Source organism: Gadus chalcogrammus, chromosome 10, assembly GCF_026213295.1.
Source record: "Gadus chalcogrammus isolate NIFS_2021 chromosome 10, NIFS_Gcha_1.0, whole genome shotgun sequence".
Taxonomy (NCBI): Eukaryota; Metazoa; Chordata; class Actinopteri; order Gadiformes; family Gadidae; genus Gadus; species Gadus chalcogrammus.
The window spans coordinates 16,190,709-16,217,270 of NC_079421.1; the positions used below are offsets into that span (position 1 = coordinate 16,190,709).

At 46.5% G+C, this 26,562-nt stretch overlaps 2 protein-coding genes and 1 pseudogene across 2 annotated transcripts; 2 read left to right on the plus strand and 1 right to left on the minus strand.

The window, feature by feature from the left end:
- The first annotated feature begins 5,478 nt into the window (after positions 1–5,478).
- Positions 5,479–14,485, plus strand: LOC130391012 (glucocorticoid receptor-like; annotated as a pseudogene).
- Positions 14,486–15,683: 1,198 nt separating this feature from the next.
- LOC130390695 (putative fibroblast growth factor 1) lies at positions 15,684–22,035 on the plus strand. The gene is made up of 3 exons (XM_056600790.1): positions 15,684–19,118; positions 19,780–19,883; positions 20,880–22,035. The coding sequence occupies exons 1-3, from the start codon at positions 18,953–18,955 to the stop codon at positions 21,078–21,080; spliced, it is 471 nt and encodes a 156-aa protein (XP_056456765.1). The 5' UTR covers positions 15,684–18,952; the 3' UTR covers positions 21,081–22,035.
- On the minus strand, positions 21,979–26,551 carry LOC130390693 (NEDD4 family-interacting protein 1-like). The gene is made up of 8 exons (XM_056600787.1): positions 26,323–26,551; positions 25,328–25,421; positions 24,800–24,939; positions 24,457–24,544; positions 24,149–24,273; positions 23,612–23,678; positions 23,395–23,503; positions 21,979–23,218 (listed from the first exon to the last, which is right to left on the minus strand). The coding sequence occupies exons 1-7, from the start codon at positions 26,356–26,358 to the stop codon at positions 23,397–23,399; spliced, it is 657 nt and encodes a 218-aa protein (XP_056456762.1). The 5' UTR covers positions 26,359–26,551; the 3' UTR covers positions 21,979–23,218; positions 23,395–23,396.
- Positions 26,552–26,562: the final 11 nt, after the last annotated feature.

Below are 26,562 nucleotides of genomic sequence, written 5' to 3' on the forward strand. Positions count from 1 at the left end.
ACGGTAGGCACACTGTTGAAATGTCGTGTAGGGTGATGCTATACTTAGAGGTGTTGAAGTCGGAACGGAGCCAACTTAAAGAGGATACGTGTCGGGAAGGCTTGCACACAGTGGATCCCCTCTAGGATGCCCTCTGGACAGAGATGGTAAGGTTAAAGCCTTGAGCCCAGGGCCTCCCCCACACGGGTGTGTGTGGAGGTCAAAGACACAAGAGGGCCCTCAGTGGGACCGCGATCCCACTGCGCTGCCGTCCACCAGAGCAGGCCAGGCGTGTTCCAACCCACCGGTCGGATGAGTCGGGCTCGCGGCGTGCATCGTCCCACAACGCAAGGAATTTGGCCTCCCTTATTTTTAGTGGCATCGGCGGTCTGTCCCGGAGTTATTTTAGAAGTGAGGCTCCATAACAGGCTCGCATTGTTTCAGCCGTCAAGGTCTCGATCTATCACGCCTGCCAGCCTGTTTTTGCAGTGCCCTTGGCCCCCCCCCCCCTCCCTACTGTGTCTCGACCGGTCTCTCCAACAGCCCTGTCGCTGTCCGTCCGTCTCCCTCTCTCCCTCCTAGCTGCCCCCTGTCTTGGGCTCTCGCTCCCTCCACCTCTTCACAGCAGTCTTTGTCTCTCTCTCTGTCTTTCGCTCTCCCGACAGCCCTCTGTCTCTTCGGCTTCCACATCCTGCTCACCAAGGGTGTGACAGCAGGCTAGGCTCTGTAAATCAACTGCACCCGGACCAGGCTGTGTGTGCGCACGTGAGTGTGCGCACGTGAGTGTGCGCACGTGAGGTGTGCGCACGTGTGTGTGTGTGTGTGCACGTGTGTACGTGCAACGTGCCGTGCGTGTGTGCGGGGCAGGCCCTCGTTCATGGTATCATGCAGTATGCGGTGAAGGGACGTGCGTGGTCGGGGGCCCGGTCGCGCGCCTGGGCCAAGGCGTGGGTGTGTCAGCAATAGCCCGGTGGACCGCGGAGCTTCACCGCTGACTACTTTCTCTCCCACCTTCCCCAAACCGCCCCCACCCCCTCTGCTCCCCACAGCTGGTGCAGCGATAACTCACCAGATCACATACTGACATTCCCTTTACTTCCTCCGTATTACCGCACACTTTCGCTAGTTCGGCCTCAGCTGATCGTAAAGAAGTCAGCACGGTTCACTGTCGGAAATACCCCCGACCTGAAATACTCTCAGTGTAACCGTGTTGGTAGGCTGGAGCTAAGGCTGTTGCTTTTCTTCTTCTTCTTCTGTGGGCTTTCTCCACACAACCGTCCACCACACCCCTTCTGCTCAGTGTTAATGCCGTGGGCTTGTCGAGTCAGCACATTGGTTGTTTCCAGACATCGGGTCCAACCCGTCCCGATATGGTTATGGGCTGCTTATCGAGCAACCGCCAACGCACAGTACAGCCAGCAGTTGGACTGTAATCTAGCCTCCACAGTGCCGTGCACCTAGACAAACACACACACACATGCACACACACACACAGCTCCTTGGTACAATGGAGACGGGAGTGATTGGCAGAGGGTTATCTTTGTCTTGAGATGCACACGCTGGAGAAGGAGAGGCTAAGCTCCCCCACCTCCACATGTTAGACAGTCGAACCGCTGCAGACGGGAGCCAGGGCGATAAATTAACCGAACATGGCAGTTGAGCCATGAATGGGGAGGGTTACGGTGGTGGGGGGGTAAAGGGGGGGCGGGGGGGGGGCTGGTAAAGGGGGAGGGCGGGCCTTATGCATACAATGGCACGTTGTATGACCCAACGGCCCCACACCGCTGTGGTATGGGAAAACAGTTTGGTTAATGGTGAAGGAACACTGCTGGAGTATTAAGACCGTTTATCGGTCTTGCCACAGCTGCTCCATTCATGTTTGTGGAAGAAAAGGGGGGCAAATGGTTCTTGCATATTAGCCCTGCTTTTCTCCCAAATTATGAGACGGGAGATGTATGATGTAATGCATCTCCGCTCTCACCCTCGACCCATACGAGGCATGAGAAAAATGGATGCATGTCCAGAATCGAAAACGGCTGCACAGACATGCGACTGTGATAACAGTATACATACACATATGTAGGGCCAATGAAATCCGTTTTTATTTTTTCCAAATTCCGTTTTATTTTTTCCAAATCCGTTTTTTCCGTTTTAATTTTCATTAATTCAGTTTTTAACACTTAAAATCATCAGAACGAGTGTCAAATAAGTGCGAACGAATACAATTTAATCAGATAGAAGACTACATTATTAAAAACATCACAACATTGCACTGTTTTTAGTGCTTCAAATAAAAACATGACATAAAATATTCAAGTGCTTATAAACTCTTTTTTTATAAATTCAAATTGTTGTTTGAAGGGGTGTGCCCTGGCTACGGCGTTCATTGTTTTTCATATGGATTTTGGACTTCAAGTGGTCATCGCACGTATCTCTGCGTTTCCAATCGATAGTATGTGACATATTCTACAAAAACACCTGAGTGATAGAAGTGTTTTGGATATTGTTCGGCTCTGAATTTGGGGTTAGAAACCGAATTACGGGCGCTTCAACTTCTTCTTCGGCTTCTTGTTAGGAGCGGGACTTATTGTTTGCGTGGTGGACCGGGGATTTTTTTTTAACATTGTTGTGCGAGTGACTGCTAAACATTCAGTGACGTTAATGTACCTGTGTTGTTTCCCTTTTCCCTCGAAACTGAATTTCACCAAAATAAATGGCGAATTCATTCAATATGCAGCATTCCGCTGCATATTGTAAATGTGACGTCTGATGTGCCTTGTCCCTGTTGCATGTTATATGTGCTGAAGAACAGGAAACTGCTGGAAATCAGTTATTTTTACTAAGACAGGCCCGTTTTAAATTGTAACTTTGTTACTTTAATACTTTCCTGCTTAATAAAATAATTAAAAAAAAATAATAATTATCAGTTGATTCCGTTTGTATTGTCCAATTCCGTGATTCCGTCCGCGTTTTCGTTATCGCGGATTTCATAGGGCCTACGTATGCCACACTCACACACAGCACAGCCCTGTGTTGTTGAGCTCACGGACGATGAATCAAAGTGAGTAGACCAGTTCCCCATTTCTATTTTGGTGGCTCTACCTCAGGCCAGGGGGGGTGGGGTGGCTGGGGGGAGCACTTCCTTCTTGCCCTGGCTTCGCTCCTGCAGGGGAATGGGTGGCTGCTAAAGCAGAGCCACGGCATTCTGTTGACCAGGACACGCACATGGCGAAGGAACACTTCCTCATAAGCCTGCAGGGACGTCGAATGGAGCGCACTTATTTTACCTCCGTTTACCCTTTTGTTCTTGTTGCACAGTGTGTGTCACTCTGTGTGTCCGGCACATATTTTGAAATTGACAATAAAGTGGACTTGACTTGACACGTATTACTATGCATGCTCATTTCTATGGTTTACCGCGTGGCCAGCCCGCCATTTTTTTTTTTTTCTAAACAACGCGCCTCCTTCTAGTGTTATTGTTCTCCGAGACCGAGGACAAAGCCACACCTGACTGCCAAAGGTTAACTCCAGCTGCATGTGCGTTCATGTGTGTCGGCGGCGTGCTTAACTGATGGCGGCAAACAGTGGGAGTTACGTTGGCTGCATGGACATTCTTACGCGGTGTCCTGTTGCTCGCTCGCTTTTTAATTGATTATCGGTAGGACCCTGACGGCCGTCGCAGCACAGCTCACATGAAGCACTGACGAGGGATTATGATCTGTCGAGCAGGGGGGCCGGCAGGTCGACGGCGGCCAGCCTGAAGAAGTGGCCTATCGACGGACGCGCTCGGGATTAAAGCGTCTGAATCTCCCAGCTCTCCTTGTTGAAGGGCAGGCTTTGTGTTTCAGTCGGAGCGCGGGGCGAATGCGCTGCTCTGGCGTTGCCCTGAACACTAGTAAACTCTGGTGGGAATGCCAGCAGCTTCCTGGGACAACAAGCACCCGGCTCGGCATATGGTTCCTGCAAACTTGAGAGAAATAAACCGCTCTCCTCACTCTGCTGCAACAGAGGGCTGTTGTTCTAACACTATTGCTATCTATCTAATATATCTATATATCAGAAATCCTCACTGTTGTTCACACCCACCCCTTAACAGAGTCAACGGACAGAGAAAGTAGGTTACGTTTGTTTACAACTTGGGGGGGGGGGGGGGGACTTCTTCGGAGGATCGTAAGAAGCTGTTTGCTGTCACTAATTGGATTCCGGCCAGCGGACTTAGTATGACGAACACGCCTCCTTTAGGCCTTCATCCCAGTGGAACAGTGAAGGGCCCTCTCCCCCCGCGCCCCTCCCTGTGATGATCACACCAGGGCCGGGGGGGGTGGGGTGGGGGGGGGGCATTGCTCGTGTTTGTTCAGTGTTTCCGCCTAGCCGTGAAGAAGAAGAAGAAGCCATTCTTCTCACACAGTCGAGTGCTTGACGTGACCGGCTGCCGTCGGAACATGTGATCATGCGAGCGAGCCGCTCGACCCACACGCATGTCCCCCACGGCCCACCCGCCACAGCCTGTAATCCGTATGCAAAGCCCTCTGCGTTGCTGCGTGCTATGTTGGTATGTTCACACCGAGCTAATGGCTGTAGGAGCTGGATCAATAATGATTAGCCTAACCCACTTGACACTGAGGTCTGCTGTAGGGCGCAGGTAGCGTAACGGGGTTGTTGTTGTTGTTATGTAACCTGGGAAAAAAAAACAAAGCCCTGTTTAGCGTACATACCACGATGTTGCCAAGCATGGAATTGTGTTCAGGTCAGGACATTATAAATAGTGGATATAATGCTGCATTTAGAACACATGACGTTATTATAATGGCAGGATTATAAAACCATTATCTTCTCCTCAGGCACAGCTGTCTCAGCCCTGAAAGCAATGGATTTGCTCAGTAAAACTAGGCTACAACAGAAACTAGTGCTATGCGAGTGCACATTCACAGCGTCAGATGTTGATATGAAAAAGAACAAGGGAATCCGTATTTTGTAAAAGATGATGCTGGCACTGCGATCGCTTTCCCACAATCCTTAATTGGCACATTGCACATATTCCTCCTAAAATACACCGTCAAGACTGGAGTTCTCCACCCATAGGAAGACACAAGGTGAAAATAATTGGGATGGAACGATAAAAGAGCACTTGATTGATTTTGCTCGGGGGAAGGAGATCACATGACACGTAGCAAGACGCGTAGAGGAGACGATTTTCTGATCAAATCATTCATAATTTTTTAGTCACCTTCTTTTAACACTTCAACACTTCATTAAAGGCAAAAGTGACGTGGGAAGCTGGAATCCGTCTTCATCGTTAATCTCTGTTGGGTATTGTACACGGTTGGACTATGTGGGCTGATATGAGATGCATAGATCAGGCCTACACGCAGACCTGTTGAACGCTGGCCTTTGTGCAGTTTGCATGGTCTCCTCATGTTGGCTTTGGATTCCTCTTGGATACGTTCCCTCTTCCCTTTCCTCCTTCCACTCCGAGATCATGAGCTGCCAGTAAGCTGAATGGTTCAGGCTTGCTTCCTGTCATTCGCCATTTACCAGCTGGCCTCGGCCAACACCCTCCAGGCTCCAGCCATCCCAGCCAGTATCGGGGAGCAAAGGAGAGACGAGTTGCTGGAGAGTTACTCCTGACTCATGGCAACAATGTCATAAGAAATAATAATAACAGGATGTGCATGATATACATTACCATATTGTTTAGCACCACTTATGCTGTGATGTGCATCGTTTCAATGCATGATTGACTAGATAAAAAGCAGCTTAATAGGTTGCGTGCCATTTAGTCATCGTGCATGTTGTTGTGCAGTTCGCTGTTCAGATGCAATGACTTCCTCAAGGAAGTTGTCTTCTCATTTTTTTTTTTGTCAAAAATGAGCCATCTGCACGACATGACATCCTGAGAGCTCTGTGTTGACGATGGTCTCACGCATGTGTGATGTGGCGCAGACCCGAAAGGCCCATCAGAATCGTTTCTGCTGTCCTCCACACAGACGTGTAGGCTCTCCGTGGCGATGTTCACTGTACACACACGCACACACACAGGTGGCCGTGGAGCCCCTGGAAGGGCTCGATGTTCTAAAGTGCATAAGGCGAGGGCGAAGGGAGAGGAAGCAGCAGGATATGGAAAGTCATTACCCGTCGGAACACATGCGATATTGACCGCAGGGACGCTACTCTTCAGGGCGGGGGGGGGGGGGGGGGGGCTGGGCCACGGCTCTTATTGAACGCACTGCTGCTACTGCTGCATAACTCCTTTCCAACCGGCAAACGAACGCCTTCGGCCCTTCAGTCTCCTGGTCGTTGAGTGGCTCATAAATGATGGGTTTTTAATCCCAGCGCTGAGTGCAGTGAAGGGGCCTCACTGCTCTGTTTTGCTCTCGGGGTCGGTCGGCCCTCTGCGCCCACGCGGAGCAGGTGAGGCGGGCCGACGCCGCCCACCGCTCTCGCTCACATCACTCTTATGTACTGGAAGCGCCGAGCCCCCCGACCCGGTGGGCCGTCATAGCGGGACCATCAGGGGGGGGGGGGGGGTGACAAAGGCTCCCTTCTAAAAAGAGAGGGCCTTTGTTTCCCACCTCGGCGCAGTGGCAGCCGGACGGAGACACGGACAGACACATGGCCGGGCAGATGCGCACGACACGACATCCTCCCCGTGTGGGGGTGTGTTGTTGTTGCCGCCGTGGCCGTTGGGGCTGGAGAGGGGCGGGGCCGGGGACCTCGGCCCTCTGGGCATTGCTGCAGGGCCACGCTCCCTCTAGTGGCGAGGCTGGGTGTGTGCGCACATCGCAGCCTGATGGATTCTCTGCTGGGCTCTATGATTAAACCTGTCTGGTTGTGTAGAGGGCACGGGGCGTTCGGATTTGTGTCTTTAGGCGAATAAAGAGAATAGGGGATTGACGGAGCACGAGATGCGTCTCTTTGAACTAAGGAATGCGCTAAGCCGCCTGCTGTGATGATCTGTTATTTATACAGCTGCTTGGCTTTTCGCTGTTCGGAAGTTCTTGAAGTCGGGAGACGAGCGGGTACCCGGGGAGGAAAAACGTGTTGATGACCTCGTTTATTTCAGTTTTTATATTTGCATGAGAATACATAAAGATAACGGCAAGCGCGAATGAAGTTCAGTGCCCCCACTCGCTGGGCTTTATCGGAACGCGTCTTGAGGACGCAGCAGACGGCGTGCCCACTATGACGTTTTCTCCCGCCTTTCTTCTGTCGTGCTTCATGACCCTCCCCCTCTGCCCACAGTTCGACTTCCAGACAGGATGGGGTCACCCCCTCAGCCTATACCAGGGGGGCAAGGCCAGCGGGGGCACCCCAAGATCTGCTGGTGTGCTCGGACGAGGCGTCTGGCTGCCACTACGGCGTGCTCACTGCGGCAGCTGCAAGGTGTTCTTCAAGCGAGCTGTCGAAGGTGATCATTTGTATTTTGTTGTCGTTCTTGCTGTGCATTCATTTGAGCGTTTTGTTTATGATAGCACAATTTTGAACTTTGAAAGAACACCGCATCGCTTTAGCCGCCCTTAGCCTGCCTCGTTGGTGGCAGCTTCACACATTAGTGTGCGTGCGACGTGCGTGTGTGCATGTGTGCGTGCGTGCGTGCGCGCATGCATTGATGGTCGCAAAATGAGTTGAGCTGCGCGACGGGGATCATATGTCGGCTCTGCATTCCGGAGAGGACAGGGGGGTCTTTCATCCTCGAGGGGGATGACAGAACGGCATTGACTGTAAAAGTCCCTCATGCCGTGAGGTTCATCCAAAACACCACAATAAAGAGACTCGTGATCAAACTAATGCTCCCTGGCGTGTGTTTCCCCCCCCCCCCCCACCCCGCAGGGCAACACAACTATCTGTGCGCCGGGAGGAACGACTGCATCATCGATAAGATACGACGGAAGAACTGCCCGGCTGCCGCTTCCGCAAGTGTCTGATGGCTGGCATGAACCTGGAGGGTGAGGAGTTCACCGCCAACGCACCGGCTCTTGTGCCACGCCTACGAGGACTGATGATAATTATAGCAGAGTCATCTCACCAAGTCACGCCCTATTTCAATCACTTATATGAATGACTACCCTATCAGAAAATCAAATCTACTTGATGTTTTAATGATAATCTTTATTGTTCTGGATTTTTTTGATAGTTGACTACTGATTCGTCTCAGTTGATCATCACGTCGAGTCGTTAATCTTTAGAACTTCCAAGGGCTTAGACTTCCCTTTCACAGGAAACCAAACGTACCGCCCGTCCGACGGAGGTTGTGCAACGGTACCACACAACGGCTACAAAGCCCCAAACATATGGAAGATATCGGCCTTTTTTTTTTTTTTCAGCGGGACACGATTCCTCGGGTGTGTGTCTGTGTGTGTGCTTTGTTCCCGACTTAAAAAAAACACCACAACCTCCTCACCGCACACTGTCTACCCCTTCGGTCCCCCCCCCCCCCACCCCCTTTCCTCCTCCATCTCAGCGGAGGAAGACCAAGAAGCTGAACCGCATCAAGGGGCTCCAGCAGGCCAACCAGCGAGCAGGCCCCGCCACCGCCGCCGAGTCGCGCTCCCTCGTGCCCAAGTCCAGTGCCAGCTCATCCCACCATGCTGTCGTGCTCAAAGCCATCGAGCCCGACACATCTACGCCGGCTACGACAGCACGCTGCCCGACACCTCCACCGCCTCATGACCACCCTCAACCGGCTGGGGGGGCAGGTGGTCTCGGCCGTCAAGTGGGCCAAGGCCTGCCAGGTAGGATGACTGGGAACGGGGGACGGACGGACGTTGGTGGTTTCACATCATCACACGGTGCTCTTGTTTGCTGGGGTCTGGTTGCTGGCTCATGTGCTAACCCGCGTGTGCAGCTCAAAGGGGTCAGGGGGTTTCAATGGACTGTAGTAACTTCAGTTCGTTTGGCAGGGGTCACTGGACCACGCATAGTGTACGCTGGGCGAAGATAAACCGGCACATGGTTGATCTTTGACTCGATAGTGGCTTGAGCGATGGCTGGACGGTCACGTTTTAACGGTGAATAGACCGTTGTTTTGCGACACTATCATCACAGCAGCAGGGATTAATCACCCCCTTCTCTCACCCCCCCCCCCCCCCCCCCCCCCCCCCCCCCCCCCCCCCCCCCCCCCCCCCCCCCCCCCCCCCCCCCCCCCCCCCCCCCCCCCCCCCCCCCCCCCCCCCCCCCCCCCCCCCCCCCCCCCCCCCCCCCCCCCCCCCCCCCCCCCCCCCCCCCCCCCCCCCCCCCCCCCCCCCCCCCCCCCCCCCCCCCCCCCCCCCCCCCCCCCCCCCCCCCCCCCCCCCCCCCCCCCCCCCCCCCCCCCCCTCTCTCACAGGCTTTAGGAACCTGCACCTGGACGACCAGATGACTTTGCTGCAGTGTTCGTGGCTCTTCCTCATGTCCTTCGGCCTGGGATGGAGGTCCTACCAGCAGTGCAGCGGGAACATGCTCTGCTTCGCGCCCGACCTCGTCATCAACGAGTACGTAAACCCGGTCTCGGAGCACCGCTGGGCTCGCCAGCACTTTCTCACAGCGCAGCCTCACTCGTTTTTAATAATTTTTTTGGCCTTCAATGCACTGACTGCACATTATCGGTGGAATCCATTGTGGCCTGGTGCGGTACTTGAGATCTGAAATTCTTTCCGCCCTCCTTCAGAGCAGCCCCCAGGGTGTCTTGTGATGTGACTGTTTCTTTTATACCATGTAGCAAACGACAGTTTGTTCGCTCCAGAAAGAATGCAAGTCTGGTGTTGTAGCACTTTTATGGACATGGCTCGATTACGAATATCTAAACAACCATATATCCTCGGGCTCACAGCCTCTGTTGGTTTCGTGGCAGTTTTTATATGGCAAGATCCATCCCAAGATCCAAAATGATGTAACTGCATGTCGTTTAGTAACCTAGAAACCCAGTAATGGCTAAATAAAACAATGAAACAGCTGTGTCTCACACTAAGGAATGAGCTCTCCTTACACGCAGAGTTACGCCAATAAAAAAAGCGTAGCCTTGAACACTAAGGCAACGCCTCAGTGTTCCTCTTACCCCTTCCTCTTCCTCTAACCCCTTCGATTGGGCCTAAGGCCCAATCCCATTTCTACCCCTTACCCCTCCCCCTTACCCCTTGGAATTGGGCCTAATTCCCCTGTTGTGCTGTGGCTCCGTCAGGGCCCGGATGAAGCTGCCCTACATGGCCGACCAGTGTGAGCAGATGCTGAAGATCTCCAGCGAGTTTGTCCGGCTGCAGGTGTCCCACGACGAGTACCTGTGCATGAAGGTGCTGCTGCTGCTCAGCACAGGTACGCTGCCTTTTGTCTTTTCAATCCACCTATCCTCTCTGGATCGTCCTCCCGGGCGTTCTAAATATCCACCTCGATCCAAAGGGTCCCACATGGACGTGTTCCCTCACTCGTTAATATATACTTTGACTAGTATATGATAATAATAATAATATTAATTTGTAGAGTACTTTACATTCAGAAATCTCAAAGTGGAGAGGAAAAAAAATAAAACGGTTGTTCAAACATATGCATAAACAGTAAAAGGGTAATTAGCAAAAGGCTTTTTTAAAAAGATAAGTCTTAAGTTTTTTTTTTTAAAACAGCTGTAGTCTGTGGGGCCTTCAGGTGGTCAGGGAGGGCGTTCCATAATCTTGTGGCAGCAGCGGAGAAAGCCCGTTCGCCCATGGTACGGATCTTGGTCTTGGGTGGTCTGAGGGCGTGTGCTGATGCAGAGCGAAGGGTGCGTGAGGTGATATAAAGTAAACTAGACTGAACCCAACTGATGGTGCAGAATGTGTGGCATCGCCTATCTTCTGCACATCCCTTGTATGAGATTATCTCCTTTGGTAACGGCTTTTGTCATCTGCATATTATTTCTATTGGAAGAATCACTGACCAAGTCATGCAAAACATTAAACCATCGGATCAAATATTGCGGAGAGAACCACAAACTATATAAATCTGGCTATGACCGTGGCACACTTCAGGGTGCATTGTCTAACTTTAATTGCCCATGCCACCAAAAAACAATCTGTTGCATATACCAAACAAATTGATCCAATTCAATAATCGTTTTTAAGTTATTTGTTTTCTTAACCGGGGCAGGCAACCATTTGATGCCAGACTCTCGAGTGAGCAGCACATGCTGTGACGTCACGTAGATACAAAAGGAAATAAAAAGCAGATCCCTTCATCCCCCTCCTCCTCCTCTCCATCCGCAGTGCCAAAGGACGGCCTGAAGAGCCAGTCTGTCTTTGATGAGATCCGCATGTCCTACATCAAGGAGCTGGGCAAGGCCATCGTGAAGCGGGAGGAAAACTCCAGCCAGAACTGGCAGCGCTTCTACCAGCTCACCAAGCTCCTGGACTCCATGCACGAGGTACGGAGGGAGCACAAGGTCGTCTGTTGAACGGAGGGACCTGGGCGTTGATGTATTGTTTCTTTATACACTGCTGTGACCTCAGGCATGGTTTCCGCGTCAATCACTTCTACAACAGTGGATGATTGTGGTTCTTACTCTTCACCTGGGGAGGAGTTCCATACCCGTTTATACCCACGTTTCTTCTTCAGTGCTTAACATTTACATCATAAAAAATTGGCAGCTAAGCACAGAGTCAAAAATAAACTATAGACTATAAATAAGACCTTTAAAGGTTGGGTACGCGATTTGCGAAACGCCAGCAGATTTTGAAAATACACAACTCAAATGGTCCTACCCCCTCGCCTTCAACGCTGACTCTGACTCCACGCAATCATGCACGAGCGCGAACAGAGATGCGCGAGAGCGAGCCAGGCTAGCGTAGGTTTTCGTTTAACAACATGGCACTACATTCAGCTGTAAGTTGCACCCAGTACCTCGGGAAGTAGGGGTGCTGGGGGTGCTGCAACACCCCCTGTCCGAGGCCCTGTCTTATCACAGAAAACGATCATTTCTAAAAACTCCTGCCAAAGTGGAGATTTCTGAAAACGCCGGTTATGTGTTGTCGTGTCAACGGGGAGAAACGGGATTTTAGGTTCTGAAGCGTCACATTATGCACCAGGAAATGCTTAACGTCATGTGAGCGCCCGCTGTACCGTATTGGTCCGAATATAAACACAAACCCCATTGTAAGACGACCTATATTTGGAAAAAAGATTTGAAGACCAGATCTTGATTTCATGAATAAATAAATTGTATTAATTGAAATAATATACGAAAATAAAAAGGCATAGAATAAAACACTGCATTGCCACTAAACAGTAGTGCAAATAGGCCGTACTGATGTGTACACCAAAGACTTCCTGACACTCCTCTGCCCCGCTGTGTTCGCTCTGGCTGTGGTCGCTCCGAACTGTTTCGGCCCGTGGCAAAGCGAGTCATCCTCGCTGCTGTCCAAGGCATGTTGAGACGCAGCATTTATTTAATGCTCATATGACCTAGTGCTGAAAAAAGGTTACATGAAAAAGTGTGAGGGTAGCGGTGGGGCGCTAAACTTGTTCTGTGAGCAGCTGGATGTGAACCATGGTGTGAAGGAAGTGAACACAACGATCGATTTTCAACTGTGCGCGCATGCACTGGTGTAATTGAGCTGCGCTGCTATGTATCTTTTTTATCAATGTGACGAGTTGCGAGTCTAGTGCAGGCCGGGTTTCTTTTTCCAGCACCCCCTGCTGAGAATACGTTCTCGCGGCTATAGTTGCACCAGATGTTATAAACATTAAACGGTCACATAAATCATTACTATTTGTAGAAAATGTATGTTTGTTTCATATTATTGTATTGGAAGTCCTGGTTTTCACTAGGGTTGCCGCGGTGTGGACATTTTCACACCGAGTAATACACTCGTCTCAACACCGGTATTACCGAGTATAAACGGTATAAACTTTGAAACTAGGTCAACCGCCACACAAGCATCGGTTTTTAGACCCTTCTCGTCCTTCAGTTGCCGCCAACGTTCGAAAGCAGCGCCTAGGATTATTCTTGATTTCAGTTTTTCTCTTTCAGCGTTTTTATTATCAATTACTCTCTGAAAAAGAGTTTTCCTTCTCTTTGCTGGTGGTGGTGGTGGTGGTGGTGGTGGGGATGGTGGCGTCTTGTCTGCCATGGAAATTGTCTTCTACTGCTAGGTCCAAATGTGGATTAACTAGTTCCAGTAGCTACCGCAGGATAACAACAAACAAGAGCTTGCTCTGGGTCACGAGCTCTGGGTCACGAGTACTGCACGAAGGGGTCGCGCGCGGGGCGCGGGGGAGGGGGAGTGCAGTACGACCGTTTGATTGACGTACTTACTGTCCAATGCAACGAGGTGGCAATCCAAATGATTGGCTGGAGTTTTTCGAGCCCTGCCCGTTCCACAGATGATTGACAAGTTTAATTTTCATGTCAGTACTTCTGACTCAGTGGCTGTAAGCGGGTTATGATAAGGATTTCAAGTAATTTTGCAAAAATGGCCAAAAAAGCGAATTCCGTACCCAACCTTTAAACAAACAAAAAGCCCAGTACTGCACAAACTAGCTTCTAAAAAAACAACAGATTGCAGAGTAGCTGAATGATTCAGAACCAGGGCTGAGGAGACGTTTTGTTTTGGATAGCGTTCGTCGTTGTTCTTTCCACACTGTAACCGGAGAGCGGTCCCACGTGTCAGCGCGCGAAACCGTGCTGACCAACGGCTCTCCGCCTTCTCCCGCGCTGTGTTGCAGATGGTCGGAGGGCTGCTCAACTTCTGCTTCTACACGTTTGTCAACAAGTCGCTGAGCGTGGAGTTCCCCGAGATGCTGGCGGAGATCATCAGCAACCAACTGCCCAAATTCAAGGCGGGCAGCATGAAGCCGCTCCTCTTCCACCAGAGATGACTGGGCCCCCCCCCGGCGACACAGCAACGACCACCACGACAACCGCAGCACTAGCAGCCGCCGCAGCAGCAGGAACTACAGACAATGCCTTAAAAATCCGCCCATCGCCTCAGGGCCTCGCCACCGGTAGGAGGACGAGCTGAAGGCGCGAGGACGGAGGTGGTGGGACAGGAACGCGCCGGGAGAACTGGAGGACGGAGAGGGAGGGGCTGAGGCTGAGTGAGTGAGTGTGAGATGGTGTCTTTCTTGAAGAAGCAGGTATGCTACTGGAGAAGGGCTTTCATGCGGTGAAGGGAAAGAAAGGTTTCGCAGAAAGGTGAACCTTTTTTGGTTGCAAAGGCCGACAACGTGAGGGCCGGAACGAGAGGAAGCATAGAGATGTTGTTGTTGTTATTGTGGATCAGTAGAAGATGTTTAGTGTGTAACATATAGGACTCGTTTTTTTTGATAATCACTGAGTGAAATAGGCTAACCATCCGCGCTGTCTCAGGATTACACACACACACACACACACACACACACACACACACACACACACACACACACACACACACACACACACACACACACACACACCGTATATCTGCAGTGGTTTGAAAACAGTGTCGACCTGCAGGAAAGGTTATGAAAAAAGTATTTTGTACATTTTCCAAAATCGCAGTTTATATCGTTCCCAGTGGGATGGGGTTGCAGTAGTATACAGATATTCACGATAATCGCTATTCAAAAGGAATTTAGGACCTTGGGCTTTCTTGGGGACTGTCGGGGCGGAAATAGTGTTCCGTGTTCCCATCCACCCGTCTACTTTTGCCAAACCCTCGTCATTTCAACAGCACTATCCTGCACCTCTCATGAGTAGAGTCCCCGTCCCCCACCCCCCACGTGCTATACCTCGACTATTTGAACATGTTGTAGTAAAGGAAAAGGAAAAAAAGAAACCTGTGCCTTTTTAAAGAAAGCAAAGCTTAACATCCGATTCGTTTGCCCTTCTTTTTCCTGTAGAGCCGCGTACCTCACCTTCTTCTTATTGTCACGTTTGGATTTCCCCCTCGATTCTCTGGGTTCTTCCAATTGGAACGGCCCGCGGTCCCAGTCTCCCCATCTGGTTCTCCAAACATGACCCCACAGTCCTAGGAGGGGTTCTAGGTAGCTAGATTTCTTTCGTCACTTTAGGAAGCTGTCAGCAGCACTTTATCCCTCAAACAAATGTTTTGGATATCGGGAATGGAGCTTTGTCTAGTCGTAACTTTTGCTCTTCCCCTTATGGTCCCGGGAGTCCACTGAGGGAATGACACAGGATTTTGCGTATGCCAATCAGAGGAGAAGGGTGCATAATGTATCTTTAGTTTTTGGGAGTCTATTCAGTCATACTTTAACGGGTCAAATCTCTTTCAGAGTTTATATATTTTCCATACATCTTTAAAAAGCCTTTATAGGATAGAAACAATAAGATATATTCTGGGTCTGTGTACAACATGGTAAACAGAACATGCAGTTCCAGTTCTGCCATTGGCTGTCCTTGATCCTCTGTGTGGGCATGTTTCACAATGCAAATGCTGCAAATTAACTTGCTTCCTGTAAAGTGTTGATCGATTATGCTCAATGACTGTCATTTTGATGACAACATGCCGATGCAGAGCTTTGGGTGCAAGGCGCTGGCTGACTCTCCGGTCAAACCTCACACATCTATGAGAAACCTAAACATTTTTTAATGCCCTTTTTAGTATTTGTTGCACCCTCTCCGGCACGTTTTCCTCAACATCATTGCTGTTGTAGTTTGCACGTGCCTAATACATTTCCACGTATATTTAAGCAATAGATCACGCCAGGCTGTGGTATGTGCTCATTATACCACTGTTAAGGGGCGTTGTCCGGCCCCCGACGCGCAGCGGAGGGCCGGCGACCCCCTTCATGCCACTGACTGAAGTGATCTATTGCTTTTATACAACGGTTACTATTATGGCGAAACGAAAGTCATAGACACACTACATTTAAAAAGAAAAAAAATAGCCGTTTAATTAAAGAATACAAAAAAGTAGTCCCTCCTGGCTGCGCTATGCATCGACGGTCGCTATGGAACACACTTCAGCGTCCCTCCGAGAGAAGGCTCCGATAGAGCGGTTCGCCGGCAATTTATCCTATGGAGCAGTTCACTCGCCGTGTGCCTAAGCTTTCGTTAGTCTCTCCATCGCCTTGCTCACATTTACACGCTCTCCATCATCCAACACATGTTTTACTTTGTAACTGTTTCTACTTCCAGGCGCGGAGTGATATGCAAACTTTCACAAAATGATCGGGCGTCATAGCAGTTATGTATGCGCTCATTATACAACAGTTGGGAACCAATCAGATCGCTGGATTTAGGTCCCCCGTTGTATAAATATATATATATATATATTTCCCTTTTATAGATCTCGCTCTCTCCATCTCTATAGATATCTCTATATCTATAGAGATATCTATATCTATAAATATATATATACATATGAGTTAAGCACTTAACTCCTATATCGTGGCTACTACCGTTCCCTAAAGAATACTGTAGTTGTTGATTGTGGAGGTCAAGCAGAGTAGGACCTCAATGTCCTGGAATGGTGAGTGCCAAAGCCTCATTTGTTTTGGTCTGTTTTTCGTTTGCTTTGGTCTGTTTCTTGTTTGTTTTGGTCTGTTTCTGTTAGTTTGGAACACAGATCACCCTTGATAGCAATGAAAATGTGGTGTCCAAATGTTTAGACATCTAATATTGTCTAACGCAAGAATTTAAGACACCTAAATTACTTAACCTTTCTCTGTTGGACCATTCAAATGGAATACACAGGAAATAGTTATTAACTAATCACTGGGCAATTTTATTTTAATGCAAAGTACTATAAATAACCTTTGTGTTTAGGAAAGAAAATTGATGAAAATAACATTCATATTTTAATAATGGTAGCACTTATTGGGTTGTCTTCTTGTTTTAAGGTGAACCTTATCCCTGTCAGTATAGTTTTATGTTTAACAAAAAAATTATCAAAATGAATGTGAATGTTCAAGAGAATGATTGACAGTGGATTGAGAATGGAGGTGCCCTTAATTTCAAGAATATTTGGCCAATTTAGTTAGCATTTTGTCGCTAGAGTACAGAATAATCCATGATACAAGTAATCGGTTTTGCATTCGTTTACATGTATTATAACTGACGCCACCAGTTTATTTACAATGCCAAAAAATATATATATATGTGATTGAGTGAATTTTGTAACGCTCCCATGCTCAGGTTGTCATTTGATACAATTTGCAGATGCATTGATAAAACATGCTTAACGTCCACTAGCAGACTGTATAAACCAAAAGAAACCTAACAAACGTGGAGTTAGAATCTGCGGCGTTGTACTGTGTTTTTATCAGGGCCACTTTGAGAAATAACAACACAGAACCCCAGAAAGGTGTCCCGACGTGTCTGCTTGGAGGTATGAACGGCTGTGCCATGTACTCCTCCTAAACAGTTAACCCCCCCTTCCCCTTCCTACCCCATCATCATCTGTTCTCACACCTCCGATTCATTTTGTATCCAAGTTTTTTTTATAGTATAGTTCTTGGGGCAAAAAAACAAACAAAAGAAAAACCGACATTATTCACAATCTGCATAAGGGTGCACTCATGGGTTACTTTCACATCCAGTGTGTGTACAAATCTGCTGCTGTTTTTTTAAACCTGTATAAAGGAAAAAAAAAGAAAAACCGCATACTTGCCTCATACTGGCTCAAGAATGTATCCTGCCTCTCGGGCATACTACATTTTTGAGATTGACAACTAAATATGCAATACTTATATAAAATAATTACACTTACAGAGTGCATTTCTACATGAGACATGAAATTGCTTCCTTTTGTTGTTCTTTGTTGTTTTTTCCAATATAAGCTATACACACAAGGGCGGACCTGCATTCGTCTTCTCTCTCTCTCTTCAGGCCTGAGCTTTTCAGGAAATACCATCACGTTACTTTTCACCGCACAAATAAAGCCTATTATGTTAGACGACAAGTTGACCAAAGCAAGATATACAGACGAATTCAACATATATCCACGTGATTCTTTGGATAGAATTGTACAGTTCTTTGTTTTTTAACACATTTTGTATGCTATCTCGGATGGCTTTGGTCAAGTTGTGAAATACTGTGAATAGAATAGGTTTTAGTCTTTTCACGCAAAACTGTTTGTGAAAGTAATCGACCAGCTTGAATCTAAAAGTTTGCACTACCCAAATATTGTTTTGAAAATCTATTTTGTATAAAACATATGCAGACATTATCTTTAAAAAAAAAAAAAAAAAAAGATATCAAGGGCAGAGCATATTTCACTGAGATATACTTTCTTTAAAACTTTGTTATGCTTAAAATTTCATTTATGTACATATATTCAATTATGTAAATGTATTTGTCTCAAAATACCCATTTTTCTAACTCATCTGTATCATTTCTCCATGTAGTGTGAATCTTATTGATCCTTTCCTCCATTTATTAAATGTTGAAATGTAGGCCTGTCTCAGTGGTACTTTAAAACAAATTGTACACCGATGCATTTATTCAACTAATTCAATTCTGAACAATAAAAATGGTTATCACGGCAGCCAATTGCTCTTCACCAATAAATGTGCTTTTATCATGGGATGCTTGTTTTGTGGATTTCTTCAGGGCATACCCCAAAAATATACCAAGAGTATCCAACTCCTTCAATCTAATATCCATCTATAGCAAGTCCCATCATGCAATGTAAGCAGACAGAAGCCAACAGTTTTCGGTCGGCCTAGCAGAAATATCCCAACAAATAGCAACTTGCCTTGTTCATATAACATCCAGGCAGGCATGCAGGTCGACAAGATTAGATGGTTATAAAATGTAAGTGGCTACCTTGTTGCTGCACAGTGCGCTGTAGCCTGCACTTGCCAGCGGACGAGTCACTGTCACTGGTTAGCACCTGTGCTCATTGGGCTATGTGGGCTCAGCATGTCGGGCCCCTTCCCTCCTGGCACCCTCCATGTGATCCGTGTCTTGCACCCTATCTCTCAACTGCTCTACGACAACCACCCGGATCGCGGTTTCAAACTAAATAGCTTCAGCATATCCATCGTTTTGATTGATCGTACCTTTTTTATTTCAACATAAACAAGAATGTCGGATGGAGATGCAGTCGTTACATCCACTGCGAGATACGACCACAACCTGCTGGCAGACTATAAAAATAGGATTCGCCTATATTGCCTCAATGGCGGCCACCACCTCCAGATGCTCCCAGATGGGACGGTGCACGGCCAGAGGGAAGAGGATGACGTCTACAGTAAGTAGGACCGGACTAATATAAACACGTTGTTTGGCGCATGTTGACATTCCAGTCTTGATTAAATAATACTGTACTGGATTTTGTTTGGCCCATCACGCTATCTTATACAACTTTGTTTAACGCATCTTTGATTAGTTTGATCAGCTCGTTAGTTTGATCAGCTCGTATATATATATATATCTATATCTATAAATATATATCTATATCTATAAATATATATCTATATATATATCTATATCTATATATATATCTATATCTATAAATATATATATATATATCTATAAATAGATATATATATAATCATGTAACAGTGCTACATAAGTACATAGCAATAAATAAAAAGGGACTTGGGATTTATTTATCTGATGAATTTATACTATTGCCTATATATTTACATTGTGTAAATATTTTCCTTATCTTAAAACTTTTTAATCAAATATATCAATAGTCGAAACTAGCTTTGAATAAGCAGTTTTCATTCACGTGTAGTCACAAACCAAATATCTGCTAAAAAAAAAGATTGCAAACTTCACACAACTGAGTAGCTTATTTTGCTCCTCTAGAAACGCGTCTATAATTTTTAGAATATTTTTTTTCCTACTTGAGAAGCTGTCCCCTCTCTTCTTGTCCCATGTCATTATCTCTGCTCTCTTTTCAGCTGTCCTGAGACTGAAAGCTGTAGAACCTGGTGTGGTTGTGATTCAGGGAGTGGAAACTGGGAAATATCTGGCCATGAGCAATGCAGGCCACTTGCATAGTTCAGTGAGTGTCATAGATACAGAAATATATCCATTTTCAACCAGACAACATGTTTTTCACCAGCAACTGAATATGAACACAGTCAACACACACGCCCATGCGCGCACACATGCACGCACGCGCACACACACACACACACACACACACACACACACACACACACACACACACACCACACACACACACACACACACACACACACACACACACACACACACACACACACACACACACACACACACACACACACACATTTATTGCAGTCCCACACACGCCCTGGGACTGCAATAAATGAGGGAGACCGATGTCTGTAACTCTTAAAGTTGCATCTAAACAAGCCAAAGGACTTTCGGATGTACGATCTGGATAGATGGGGCAATAGCAGAGATGTTTGGTTGTAACACACAAACACAGAATGGGGATGTTTAGGAGTGGTGTTCTGCAGCCAAAGGGTTCAGACACCTGCAGTGTCACTATGAAACCATCTCCTACCGTGCAGGCCTTCTAAGCTCTTCTATCCCATAATATGTATGGAGAGGCTAATGAGAGGGCTTCTTACCCAGTTATAAATTGGCTAACCCGTCCAAGCGCAGCAGCAAATCTACGACCAAATGGGAAGAAAATAGGAGTAAATTAGGTCCCACCACAGCCTCCATTGAGATAGTGTGGTCAGGGCTCTTTCAAGAGCTGTACATCAAATGCCCTTAATCAGTGGTTGAAGGAGGAAGCCAGCAACTCAAATTACTATAATTTGAAAAGGAACACCCAATTGTCCAACTGGATGCATGTTGGTTTCACTATGGGGGAATAAATGTTATCCTAAAATATTGTCATGGGATTTGTGACCTCAGGCTAGATTTTGGTTTAGATTGCGAGTAGCATCATGGGATTTTGTTATGCCCTGGCACAGATGAAAGAGAGTTTTCATGCCAGTGTGTGTGTTTCTTTGTCAATTCTCTGAATCATGTCCACCCTTCCTGTCTCGTGTATTTCTCCTAGTCCACAGTAAGTGATGAATCTTACTTTGTGGAGGTGCTGGAAGAGAACCACTACAACACCTATCAGCCCCGGAAGTACAAGGAGAGGAACTGGTATGTGGGGCTGAAGAAGAACGGCAAGCCCAAGCCGGGCCCTCGCACCCACATCGGTCAGAAGGCCATCTTCTTCCTCCCACGACGGCTAGATGACACAGGGGAGTGATAATAATGACCTCCTATTACTGTTATATTTAACTATGTAGGTACGATGATGATGGCCTTTACACCCTGTGCACCTGTACCACAACCCTTGGCTTTGGTGTGCCACCATATTTATAACTGAACTGGATGTGAGACTATTGATAGACTACTGTCTATCGTGTCCTTGTGTAGGTATGGGTGCGGGCAGTGTCCCTTTCCTATTGTGGTATGATGGATGATAAAATAGCGATATCTGCTGAAGGAAGTAGCTTGATCAGTCCTCATGAATGTCATTATGGCTGCTTTTGAAAAATGTGAATGTAAATTGACTTAATCTCACACTCACTGTGCATTACTGTCCTAGTAAAAAAAACAAAACTATATGAACAACACAATGTAGTCATAGATTATTGATCACCTGACGAGTGTGTCCATATCCTTCATAGCATCCTTCTGACCAACCAGCGCTCATGGTCCCTGCTATTTGACCTGGGCTCAGTCGAAAGAACACCAGCCAACATCAAAGACATTCAGCTGACATGAAGCTTTTTAATCAAATTTTAAAACATCAGAACAATAAAACCCAAAGCAGCTATACATTAAACAAACAAGCAGGTTTTGTTCATTCTCATGGTCCGACACTTTTTCCATAGATATTTAACAATGTATGTGAGGACCTACTGAACTAAAAGTGCTGCATGTCCTGGTTCCATATTCAAATCATTGAAGCAGTACTCCACTTGAGCCAATAAGGAGACACCTATTTATTTTGATGGATGAGTATGATTTTGTGTTTAACAAACATGAAATAAGTCACCCGTATGTTTACTTTTTGTGTATATATATATTCTACAATGAAGTATAGAACACCCTGGGTTTTATTGATGTGTCTAAAGTGCACCTGCATTCAACATTCTTTGATAGCAGGGTTTTGACACCTACTACATTTCTAAATTGCCCCATAAGCAACTGGCTAAAAATTTTTAAATGAACAAAATATATATACACTTTCTCTTGAAATAATGCCTTTAAAGTTAATCTCAACCCAGAAATGCATCAGAATCTGGGCCAAATAAAAGTTATGATTTTTGAAAGGTACATCATTCCTGGACAAAACATCTACATCAAATATATATTAGAGAAGCTGACCCCAATAGCAATGTATCACATGCGTAATTAATTTAGATATTAACGTTTTGGATACAGCATGGGCATAGGTCATACAAGTAGCCTATAAAACAAGGCCCTCACACCCACACTTTAATTCGGTGGCTCCCTTCTTGCTCAATGCAAATGCTGCACCGTGCGTCACTCTTGGTTATCTTGCTTGGATGCTTATGGTTGCTTGATTTGTGAACACGTTTGTTGATTTATGTTAACAAATACCAGAAGAACCACCTCAAATCACAGGGATTACACAAAGCATTTGCCTAATAGCCTAAATTAAAGTTACTGCTGTGTGAGTGAATGTGTGTTTGCGCCATTACACTATCAACTTCATCAAATAGAACATTACTAGCATGGATGTGGATGCCCATTTCAGTACTGTGATTACTAAAGCAAACGCTAATACCGCCCTCTATAGGCTTAACTGCAATGTTGTTCAAAGCCAAAAAAAAAATAGGTCAGTGAATTGAATCAACTGTGACATTTACAGCATGGTCCTACCTTGTCTCTTGGGTGAATGTTGCATTATAAAAACACAGTATAATCATCACACAGAGTAATCATGGGGGGAAATTTACAATGTGTTCTGCATGCTCATCACAAGTCTTCAAAACAAGTGTTGCCAATTCAAAATGCCAGTGGGCTCCTAGTCGTATCACCAACAGAAGACTTCCCTATTGACTTGAAGGGACTAATGCATGCCAGCACACTTCCAACAAAACAATATAAGGCATTAATCAATATGTTACAGATGTATATGTGAAAGCACTTAACATAAGCCACTACGGACTACATAGAAAGACTAATACCGTTACAAATTACCATCAATATATTTAAAACGGAAACAAGTGTCAGGGTTCAGTTTTTTTTTTGTTTCGTTTTCGTTGAGTTTATTTCCCTCCCCGACCTCATCCTGTAGAGAAGCCGCTTCAGTCTGGTGCTTTCACTGTCGGTCGAGTGAGAACTCTTCCGCCTCCACTTGTCCGGAACGTTCTGTGTAAACAAGAGTTGGACGAGAAAACGAGGAAACGATACATTCAGGTATGGAAGGCTGCCATTTCTGGACAGCAGAGTGATACAGCATCATTATCAAGATGTTGTGCAAGATTGTGTCAGGGGTTTGGTGGGTAATCATTACATTGTGTGTGGATGGTATCATTGTGTCGTACCTCTAGTAAATGAAGAGCACCCGTGTCCGAGGCAGAGTGGCGTAGGCGGGGTCTGCCAGCTTGCGCACTCTGGAGTAGTTTACGAACCCTCTGATGAAGAGCATGAAGCCTAGAAACAAAAAGAAAAAACAAGTTGGGAAGTTTCATTTTGAGGCTTCAAAGTATTTCTTAGAAAAGGTTATGGGCGTGCATGGTTGAAAAGTGATGATTTACTCACCCAGGGCCAGGAAAACCCACCACAGCCAGTACTGCTCGTTGAAGTAGCCCGGGAAATAGGTGGAGAACTGAAACAAAGTAATAAGATCGGGTCAGACAAGACAGCCATAAACAGTATTTGCTTGTTTGATGCCAAACAATAACGCTGACACACCAATCACGATAAGAAAAAAAGGGTCCCATAAACTGTTAGAGAATTATTTTATAACCATCTGTGTATCCGGTTTATTGAACTCAAAGAGAGCAGACGTTTGCAAACAAACTCCATGGGCTGGCAGGTAGGGGATCTACATGTTACAGAGAAGCTAGTCTCACATAATACTCACAAGTATGATTGCAGACTGGCTCAACTCTAGGTCCTTTCACTTTTTCAGATAGGCAACTGCAATAAAGTGTCTATAAAGGTTTCAAACAACTATGTAGACGGCCACTTTAGAAATCCACTTCGAAACCCAAAACCCAGCTTAACCCCGCCCTCTTAGTTTCAGGTTTCGAGCCACGGCAGTAGTAGGCAGGACTGAGGCTAAAGTTGTCCTACCCTCACGATCAGAACCCATTTGATGAGGGACAGGCCGAATCCAGAGATGGCCCCGTATCGGCCCGCTGCTGATGTGGTCAAGCAGAACGACAGGAAGAAGCCAATCCAGTTGAACAGGAATGCCACTGGAGGAGGGAGAAAACAAGACTATGTTGATTCCAAACACAGTGTTTTAAATAGCTATTTGACTAGCTTTGATATCAAGCGACTATCATCATTTGAATATTTAAACGTTGGGAGTTGAGTGAAGTCCTAGCTGTCTATAACTGTAGACAGTAGCAGAAAGACAGGGCCACAGAGGTTCTTACTGAAGAAAGTGAGCATGAAGATGCCATCGTTTCCTATCCGTAGCTGGTCCGCGTCTTCAAACTCATCCCTGGCAACAAAATCGTCCTCCTGCACCAGCAAGCACAACACAATAGTGCTCAGCTTCAACCCTTATCCTATTTGTTATTTTTCTGTATACCATTTTGTGAAGCGCCATAAAAATCAAATAGATAATTTTTCAACTTTAAAGCCTTTTAAACCATAACATCCACAATAATTATGATTAGCATTTGTTGCAGCAGAACGGCCTCCATTTACGGACATATTAAACGTACAACCAGGAGATAAATGTCAAAGTGTCATTTAGATAGGAGGTCGGGGTACCGTCACTCGGCCAGCAACCAATGGGATTGCAGACTCTACTTTGGTTCTCTCTGCTTCGTCGTAGGAGGGCAGTGTTGTGGCCACATTGTAAGATGGGGGATTTGGGAAGCTTCCTCCATCCTCTTTGTAGTCAAAGAAGGCTGGAGAGGCCACAAGTAAATAGAGGTAAATGCAGATGACAATAACAGGGCAGATAGCTATAAGAAAATGGGTCGAGTCATTATTTACATAAAAAATGTATGATGTAGTCAGATAATCCGTGTTATATATATAATAATGTGGCCCCATTTGTCTATTTCTGTATCTGTATTTCGGGTCACAGAAAAACTGTGTTCGAAAGATAGAACAAATGCTGCACTTAAATGTAGGGTTCTGAACTAAAAAGACTATTGCATGTTCTATGATTTATTGGGTTTCACACTTAATGTAGTTATACTTGCAATTGCACCTTTAAGGGGTTCTGTTAACAAGTAAGACCATTAGAGTTCTGAGTCACTGGATAGTGAGAGGACTCTGGAGGCTTCTTACCTGCATTCGCTGCAGTGACACTGCTGTAGGGTGGAGGAGCGTCCTGGGTGGGGGCCTCCTGTGAAGCCTGGGCTGGCTCCTCTTCATTAACCAGCTGACGCAAAACATCAATCACAGTCAACAGTGGCACCCCTCACAATTATTAAGGCCTTGGTCAGTTTGTGCATTATAAATGTGGTAAAGAGGGCATTTCCTCAAATCTCAAGTCTGACTCAACACCCCCAAAAAATATTTAGGCCTATATGTTGACATATAAATGGCAGCATAGAGCTAAGATATAGTCAATAGTAATCAGATAAGGTAGCTAAAGTGATTGTAGACATCAACCTTTGAGACATCCAGAAGACTCGCCAGAGATTTAATTGATACCTAGTTGTACTGTAAGCCTCTAGTGTAGCACTTATAGTTGCGTAACATTATATACATGGGTGCTAGATTCACATACACGATCATACATTCAGGGACTTTACATCATGGTTGTTACATCTCCAACCATGTAACGTCAGTCACATTACATCATGGGTGCTACGTTACACACACACACACACACACACACACACACACACACACACACACACACACACACACACACACACACACACACACACACACACACACACACACACACACACACACACGATAGTAAGGCCAGTCCCTTCAGACGATAGGCTATTTGTAACGCATTGCTAGTCAATGCAACGCATGGCTAGTGAATAACATGCAAAGCTAAATCTACCGTCGCCAAAATAATTTACGTCACCTAGTTAGTCCGAGCTGAAAATACCTCCTAGCTAACGAGGATATTACATTTGTATACTTGACATTTAAGACCAAACGAATGTCCAAATAGCTACGTTATAAACACGTGTAAGGCTAAGCCCAACTCTGGCCCACCCATAAACATTTGCCTAGTTCCGATTTCCACTGACTGTTAACCCTAGCTAACTTATTAGCCAGATAATTGTTGAGATCGGTCAATACAAAACGAGGCCTACCTCTTGATACCTCACGTTGCTGTTCTGCTCTGCCATTGTAAATGATTAAAACAGTGGAAATGTCCACAACAAGTAGATGAGATGTGCTAGATTATCCTGGCGGACGATGAAGCTAAGATTTAGATCGCTAGCATAAATCGGCCATCTTCACACAACCGATTGCTGACAACTAGGTCTACTCTGTTATTCCACCACGCGTCACGTGACCCACACGGACTGGCTGGAGCAGCCTCCTCGTGA